The following is an 8,482-nucleotide window of genomic DNA, read 5'->3' on the forward strand; positions in this document are numbered from 1 at the left end:
AAGGTAGCACTGGAGACAACGAGGCACCAAAAAGCATAGTGCAATTAGTCTCTATGGTCATGTTATTTTACTTTGCTAACATACTTTAAGTATGTGAGCAATTTGGGTTGTACATATTCAGTATTTTTAAACTTCATATATATGAAGGTTATTTGTTCAACGTCCCATTCTACACCAACATGATTATTGAATCAGTATTTTACCGATTTCCATATTTATCCTGCATCAATGTTTAGCCAATAGATGGAAGCATAGGCCAACCAATAGTATTTTTTTCCACCACTTTCCACATTCTACACTATGTCGATGTTGAGAGTAATTCTTTATCATTACACATGTTATGTTGTGTCTTAAACCAGGTTTGTGACACAAATAAACAAATAATTTACTAGTCATTTACAAATTAATTTAAATGGCTTTGTTAATGATTTGAGTGTATTATCAACTAATAGCTTATACATGACATAACTGTGTATTACTAAAAAGAAAACCTAGCCAATACAGGCTGGATTATTGTGTTTATTAAATCTCTATACATTTTGTCATTAATAACAAGGTACAAAGGTGAAATGTCTTATAAACAGTGGCATTAATACAAGAATATTTTAGTTAAAAATAACTTTATTACCCATGATTAAATGTACAGGCAGAGGGAATAAACAAGTCATCAGTGCATGAGGCAGTCATCAATCAACAGTGAAAGTTTGAGAATAAAAACTACAGATATTTGTCATGAAGCATTTTACTAACTCTTAATTGTTACACATTGGTTAGATGGAAATGATTCAGTGAGATATTGTATGATTCAGCGAGCCTTGGCGTAAACCTTGAAGGGGTGTGGTACTCGTGTAATTCCAGTAACTCCTTCTGTACTCAACTCTACTCCATCAGGAACGGAGAAAGAGAACTTCTGTAGTAAACCGATCAAAAACAGGAACAGCTCCATCTTGGCGAGGCCTTCACCGAGACACACGCGTTTCCCTGAAAAGTCCACAAACATATACACACATGAATGTGTAAGAGCTCAGGATATTTTATTTTCCACCTTTTTAAAATAACCCAAATAGGGCCAATTTGATCAAAATCAGACACTGAAATCCTCAAACAGGCCTTTTTAATATATATAATAGATGTAATGCACTTTTTTAATGCAGTAACAAAAGGACTCCATCTGGTCCAGAACGCAGCAGCCAGAGTCCTCAAGATCTAAGAACTTGAATCGTATAACGATGGTACTGATGTGTCTGCATGCAAGAGCTGATTTTTAAATCCTTCTTTTTTACCTATAAGCCTTTGAATGGACTGGCTCCCTCATACAATTCCAGCCTTATTTCTTATACGCTTCCTTTAATGCTGGTTACATAACCTTTCTTCAACTCTTTTGGTGGTCCCTCCTTTGCCAACTGAGCTCCATTGCTCTGGAATCATTTCCCACTGCACTGATCAGGATACAAAGCTCAGTTGATACTTTCAATCCAGGCTGAAAACATCCTTTTTCTCTTCCCTATGATCTCTCCTAATTTCACCGGCTGGTACCCAAATCACCTCGTTGACAAGTAGGCTAGCAACCACAATCCTGTTACAGTTATACTGTATGAGTGTTGTCGTCATGTTCACATTATGACATGAGTTAAAATTTTGTGTGTACTTTTACATGTAATGTTGTGTGTTTTCTTTTCTGTATTTCTTTTTTACTGACTTGTAAAGTGTACTTTCTGGATAATGTGCCCTTTAAAAAAAACTGAAGTTAAGTGGAGGACAGATAGGTATATTCAGGTTCAGGTAAATGCTTAAGATTGAGGTGAATGTGGTTTACCTGCAGAGAAAGGAAGGAAAGCTTCTCTCTTCACAAACTTCCCCTCAGCATCTAGGAAGTGTCCAGGGTTAAAGGTGTCTGGAGTCTCCCATTCAGTTTTGTCGAACAGCACAGAGGTCAGGTTGGGCATGAAGGACGTACCCTGAAAAAACAAGATCTATAGGTCAACACCAAGCAACAACAACAGTTACATTTTAGAGTAGTGATGTTCGAGTCATAAGTGAAATCATTTTACTGACTCCGGAGTCAAAAGTCCTCATCTCTACTAACTTGTTCACTAACTTGCCCCTCCTACCTGTACCTATTTGCAAGTGCGAACTGTTAAGACGAGGCGATTTTGGCTCAGTACTTGCTTTCCCAGCGCGGAGCTGAGGGTCTGACTCCGGCTGAACAAAATCACTCACTCAGTACTCACTCTCCCAGCAAGGTAGAGGTCGATAATTGTTTTTGAGTGTCACAACCCCCGCAAAATGACTTGTTTCTATCAGAATTATTAATTATTAATTATTAATTCAGTCCGATAACATTTAGAAAATATAGAAGAGCTGCACATTTAAATTATTTTATCCGATTCAAGTTAGCGGAGGGCTAAAGCGGATATTAGTTGGCTCGGCCGCCGTATGTCTCTGGTGTACATGCTCTATGGATGCTGGGGGATTCCAATCCAAGCTCTGGGGGACTGAGATGGTGACTCGAGTGACTTGAAAACATCACTTTCTTTAGTGAGTGACTTGCTCTGGGGGACTGAGATGGTGACTCGAGTGACTTGAAAACATCACTTTCTTTAGTGAGTGACTTGTAAACTCAAGTCAGTAAAAACAAACTCCCATCTCTATTTCAGAGATAATCCTCTTAAGACTTAAAATGACTGTGTAGGATTATTTAATGCACCTTTGGTACAATGTAATCTCCCAGTGTTGTATCCTTGGTGGCCATTCTGAGTCCATTTAGAGGAATAATGTTTCCCATCCTCTGGATCTCGTGGATGACGGCATTACTGTAGGGCAGGTTGGGTCTGTCTGCCATGCTGGGCTGTCGGTTGTGTCCGATCACTCTGTCTATCTCTGCCTGGACTTCGTCTGGAAAAACAAGAACATTGAATGAATTAAGCTTCTAGTAACAGAGGGACAAAAACTTGACATGAATGACATTTTAATATGACGTGATATGTTAATGCTAACATGATAAGCTGATAAGAGCTCATAAAATGGTGAACATCAGCATGTTTGTAAGAAATGTTAGCATGCTGATGTCAGCATTTAGCTCAAAGTACTGCTGTGCCTAAACTTGGACTGTAAACAATGACAAGCAAAAAGAAGAGGAAGCCTTGGCCTGGAAATCTGCTGGCTACACCAGAACCCCAGAAATATTTGCTGTTAACCCAGATGCTAAATAATCATCCGGCCAATAGGTTCCAAGATTATACATCCTCACAGAGCTGTCAGCATGGCTGTAGACTCTTTTAGTCTTGTTTTCTTGCTGTTTCACAGTTATCTCAGTGTAGGGCCTAGCATGTCACCTACTCTGGATTTCAGGGTTTTTGATGAGGAAAACTAAAGCCCACAGCAAAGTGGTGGAGGTTGTCTCTGTTCCAGCCAGGAACAGATCCAGAGAGCACAGAGCCAGATTGCTCTCAGTGAAGCCCAGTTCAGACTCTTTGTGCTATTCAGAAACACAGAGAAAATACAGTAATAAGTGGCTGGTAGATAGACAGAGAAGGCTACTGAGTGTTGTTCAGTTGTTCAGTTGTTCACTTACTTTTTCCATTTCTATGATAAAAGCGTCAATGTAGTCCCGGGGATCGCTGTGGTCCAGGTCCTTCTTGTGGCTCTTTACCTCCTGACTGATGAAGTCAAGGACGGTGTTGAATCGACTGAACATTTTGTTGTGGGGACCTGGCAAGTGTTTCATCACTCCAGGGAAGGACTCATACAGCTGCTCAGAAGAAAACAGTAGATGAGAGAAACGTTCACATGACCTTTCACCTCATGTGATAACATTTGACCACAGACTTGGGCCTCTCGGTCCCAGAATCCCACCAGAATGCTGTCTCTCTGAAAATGATTGATATAAATGGATTTTACTGACTTACCAGACCCCATACGGAGCCCTCGAGGAAAATAATTTCAGACAGATATTTCAGAATGATTTGGAAGTTGTGGTCGCTGTAGTCAAAACGTTTCCCCATCACCAGCTGGCAGATGATGTTGGACACAGCATTGTTGAAGAGGCCTGCTGGGTTGAAAGGTTCACCTGAAGGAGAAGAGTCCACTGTTTAGACAATGCTATTCTGGTGAACAGCTGCTGATTATGAGCTCATTTTGTACTGATTGTGAACCACCTTTCTCCTTCTCTATCTCCTCCTGCAGGTGACGGATCTCCTCACAGATACTCTGCTCCAAGGTGTTTTTACCCAGGCCGAAGCTACGTAAGGTAGACAAGGCAAAGCGTCGCTGTCTCCTCCATGTTTCACCATTGCTCATGAAAATCCCACCTAGACACAAACATGCAGAGGAAATAGGGTTAATGGCTCAAGGGAACTAATTAGTGCAGAGCATGAGACAAGAGAAAGAGAGAGATTTGTGCACCTGAGTCTCCTGAGTAAAACCTGTTGCTAACTGCACTATGTGGTCGATCCACAAAGTTGTCAGCTTGTGTCACTATGGCTTCCTTCACCATCTTGTACCCAGACACAAACACCATCTTGTCACCGCCGAGACGGACACTGAGCACATTCCCATAAACGTCAGCCAGCTGTAGACAATAAATCAAGGAACAAACACTGATGAGTCACTACTTTGACCCACACTGCTGCATCATATTAACCTTTTAAATGGTTCAAAAACAAAACCTACCTATGCACAATGAGGAATCAATGGGCTACCAGGTGTACCAAGATCAAATTTCCATTTATATTTCCAATTTGACCAGCAGATTTCAGTATCCAACATTAATTTCACATTTCCTGAAGTGTGTGACCAATTCAAACTTACATGCTTGAGGTGAATTCATTTAAATGGTTTCTATTTTCTTTAGTACATTTTCACAGTTATACATGTGTCTACATAAACCATACCTGTCAACCCTCCCGTTTTTCCCTGGATTATCCCGTATTTTTCCTTCTATCCTGTTTTCCTCCCGTTTAAATATTTTCCCGTAATTATCCCGTATTTTTAACCTTTCAAGGCCTAATTTTAAAACGTGTACAGTGGCCTCCGACAGAGCAGGTGGCAGTATTATGTTTAACATGAGCTGAAAAACGTTATCCGCCAGAAAACACACAGAAGAAGAAAACAGGAACAATAACACAGAAGAAAACGAAAAGAGATGGATAAGTCACAGTGACCGGGAGATAGATGGAGACGCAGTTGTACCTGCCAAAAAAGTTTAAACTTTATGAGAGGAGACCTTCCCTTATTTAATAAAAAGCAGAGTCGGGCAAACTCATGCTTTTTGTAAAGTGTGTCATTCAGATTTTAGCTTTGCACACGACGGAATAAGCGATGTTCGCCAGCATGAACAATCGTCCAAGCACAAGCACGAGGCACAAAAACATTTACTGTCAATGACTTCATTTGTGACAAGAACTGTGTCGGAGGCAGACCAAGTGACCAAAGCTGAGGGAAAGAAGTCGATGCTTTGTGCCAACAATAATGTAGCCTTCAGCTTCTGCGATGATTTCAGTCGCAGTGTACGCGGACATGTTTCCCGACTCTGACATCGCAAGGAAGTCCTCGTGGGGGGAAACAAAAGCCACACAACTCATGAATCAAATAAATTGATGATATTTACTAATAAATATAATACATACATTTTATAAACATGTCTGTACAAGTAATACATACTTTAAATAAACATGTATTTCCTGAATGTATATACCCATCCCTTATATGTTTACATTTACATTACATGTGTAAAATATGGGCGGAGTCCGCCAAAACAGGTTGACAGGTTGACAGGTTGACAGGTATGACATAAACCCCTTTCCTTATATCTATTGCACAATAGTGTTTGTGAAAGATCTTGAACTGATTGTACATTTAATTAAATCAATCAAACTAATCATGTATAAGAATGTCTCAAAGAAATTCATCTAATTCATTCATGTAATACATCTTACCTTGGTAAAATAAATGTAGGGATGTTTACTGTCCACACTGAAGAAATTCCCCACAAGTGGAAGACCCAATGGTCCTGGAGGATAATTTGGAGGATTTCTGTTTTTCAGGAAATCGGCAATGAGGATAAAAATAAAAATAAACAGGAATAGTCCCTTGAGGTCAAAACCCGACAACAAATTATAAAGCCACATTGTTTAAGAGAGTCAAACCAGCAGCAGGAGAAATGACCTGTTAGTATTTAAAGTTCTGAGGACACTATGACTGCCTTTCAAATCAATCCAGCACACTTCTGAATGTTCAAGATAATATTTATTTAAAGTGATGATAACAGCATTTTCTGCATCACCAAGTCCACAGCCCGAACTAAATCAGTTAACTATCTGTTGGTATAGCAGGAAGTGTAACCAAATCTCACAAACGATTTGACTAGTTCAACGCAAAAAAGTGTAGTCTCTTCCCATTGGTCCATGTTGGCGCGGTCACGCCCCTTGGAGAGCAGCGTTATGACGAGATGGTTGCGGACCTGTACCTTTTTAAAGGAGAAGCGTACCTGATAGTGCTCATTATACATTCGGTGGAGAAATACATGTGCAGAAATACATTTTGTGCAAAAATACTTATTGATTGAGGTGGACAAATACATGTGATAATCATCAAGTGTGAATTAATACAATCAGCAGTTATTTACTTCACACTACTAACATTACATGACACATTACTTACATAACAAATCAGCAATTCAGACTCTGCTCAAAGGTCCTTGTGATAGTGGACTTGCATAACCATATACCAGGGGTAATCAACTAAAATTCTAAGAGGTCCAGTTAGAGAACATTTTCGCGAGCAAAGGTCCGGAGCATCATAATGTCTCACGTGCGTTATGAATTAGTGTGATATAAGCAGCCTATTAGCTGTATCAACGTCTGCACATCATCAACAACTGACTGACAATATTTATTGTCACTTAACATTGAACTATACAGATATACAGATATATTACTGTAGATATGTATAGTGTTCTTCTCGGGCTACATTTAAAAATAAAATTGAAAAAATAAATAAAATAGCTTTTGAAAAATTGTGCATCTTAAAATAAAGTGCTTAATCTTAGAAAAATAAAATATAGTGTAGCAGCAGCTTGAGTTTCCCTTCTTCTTTAACTGTTTCACATCTTGATTTAACTCTCAATCAATGTTAGAATAAATCAGTCTCAACACATCTTAACAATTGAACAGTTTAACGCAGGCTACCACATCCTGGGTTAAACTGTTCTCTGTGGCTGATGATGCTGACAGGTGGCCTATTTGCTTTATTTTGTCACAAATCTAAATCACATTGGGCTCTGAGTGCTTATTTTCTGTGCCCTCAGTTCAGACCTGAGTGGGTTTGTTTGGTCAAAAACATTGTGCTTTGTCTCATAGTGGCGTTTCACATCACCACTTTTAATGAGCACCACGGTCTCTGAGCATATGAGACGCTGGTGTTGTGCTCCAGTGGGAAGGATGAACATGAATGAGTCCATTCTGGGTTGAAAGCTCTGTTGACTTTTCTCTTCTTGAAGAGCGCCATGAGTAGTTATTGTTCTCTATCAGGATCCAAATCAAATAAAAGGATTTAATCTGAATGACACACTTTACAAAAAGCATGAGTTTATCCGACTCTGCTTTTTATTAAATAAGGGAAGGTCTCCTCATAAAGTTTAAACTTTTTTGGCAGGTACAACTATGTCTCCATCTATCTCCCGGTCACTGTGATTTATCCATCTCTTTTCGTCTTCTTCTGTGTTATTGTTCCTGTTTTCTTCTTCTGTGTGTTTTCTGGCGGATAACGTTTTTCAGCTAAAGTTAAACATAATACTGCCACCTGCTCTATCGGAGGCCACTGTACACTTTTTAAAATTAGGCCTTGAAAGGTTAAAAATACGGGATAATTACGGGAAAATATTTAAACGGGAGGAAAACATTGTTTTATGTAGGACACATGTATAACTGTGAAAATGTACTAAAGAAAATAGAAACCATTTAAATTATTTAAATGAATTCACCTCAAGCATGTAAGTTTAAATTGGTCACACACTTCAGGAAATGTGAAATTAATGTTGGATACTGAAATCTGCTGGTCAAATTGGAAATATAAATGGAAATTTGACACCTGGTAGCCCATTGATTCCTCATTGTGCATAGGTAGGTTTTGTTTTTGAACCATTTAAAAGGTTAATATGATGCAGCAGTGTGGGTCAAAGTAGTGACTCATCAGTGTTTGTTCCTTGATTTATTGTCTACAGCTGGCTGACGTTTATGGGAATGTGCTCAGTGTCCGTCTCGGCGGTGACAAGATGGTGTTTGTGTCTGGGTACAAGATGGTGAAGGAAGCCATAGTGACACAAGCTGACAACTTTGTGGATCGACCACATAGTGCAGTTAGCAACAGGTTTTACTCAGGAGACTCAGGTGCACAAATCTCTCTCTTTCTCTTGTCTCATGCTCTGCACTAATTAGTTCCCTTGAGCCATTAACCCTATTTCCTCTGCATGTTTGTGTCTAGG

The 8,482-nt window shown here is 39.4% G+C and overlaps 1 protein-coding gene and 1 long non-coding RNA gene across 4 annotated transcripts; one reads left to right on the forward strand and one right to left on the reverse strand.

Moving 5' to 3' along the window:
* Nucleotides 1–501: 501 nt before the first annotated feature.
* Nucleotides 502–6,325, reverse strand: LOC115006588 (cytochrome P450 2J2-like). 3 transcript variants are annotated; one of them, XM_029428868.1, is made up of 9 exons: nucleotides 5,937–6,325; nucleotides 4,405–4,570; nucleotides 4,158–4,310; nucleotides 3,909–4,069; nucleotides 3,575–3,751; nucleotides 3,340–3,478; nucleotides 2,708–2,895; nucleotides 1,817–1,958; nucleotides 502–981 (listed from the first exon to the last, which is right to left on the reverse strand). In XM_029428868.1, exons 1-9 carry the CDS (start codon nucleotides 6,126–6,128, stop codon nucleotides 806–808), a joined length of 1,494 nt encoding a protein of 497 aa, XP_029284728.1. In that variant the 5' UTR covers nucleotides 6,129–6,325; the 3' UTR covers nucleotides 502–805. The 3 variants fall into 3 exon arrangements, with proteins under 3 accessions (XP_029284728.1, XP_029284730.1, XP_029284729.1); XM_029428870.1 differs by lacking the exon at nucleotides 5,937–6,325 and adding an exon at nucleotides 4,893–4,946; XM_029428869.1 differs by lacking the exon at nucleotides 5,937–6,325 and adding an exon at nucleotides 4,672–4,806.
* A 1,641-nt stretch (nucleotides 6,326–7,966) lies between these two features.
* LOC115007207 (uncharacterized) lies at nucleotides 7,967–8,478 on the forward strand. The gene is made up of 3 exons (XR_003832156.1): nucleotides 7,967–7,990; nucleotides 8,096–8,120; nucleotides 8,222–8,478. It is a non-coding gene; the product is annotated as an uncharacterized LOC115007207 (long non-coding RNA).
* Nucleotides 8,479–8,482: the final 4 nt, after the last annotated feature.

This window comes from Cottoperca gobio, chromosome 4 (assembly GCF_900634415.1).
Source record: "Cottoperca gobio chromosome 4, fCotGob3.1, whole genome shotgun sequence".
In the NCBI taxonomy this organism is placed as follows: Eukaryota; Metazoa; Chordata; class Actinopteri; order Perciformes; family Bovichtidae; genus Cottoperca; species Cottoperca gobio.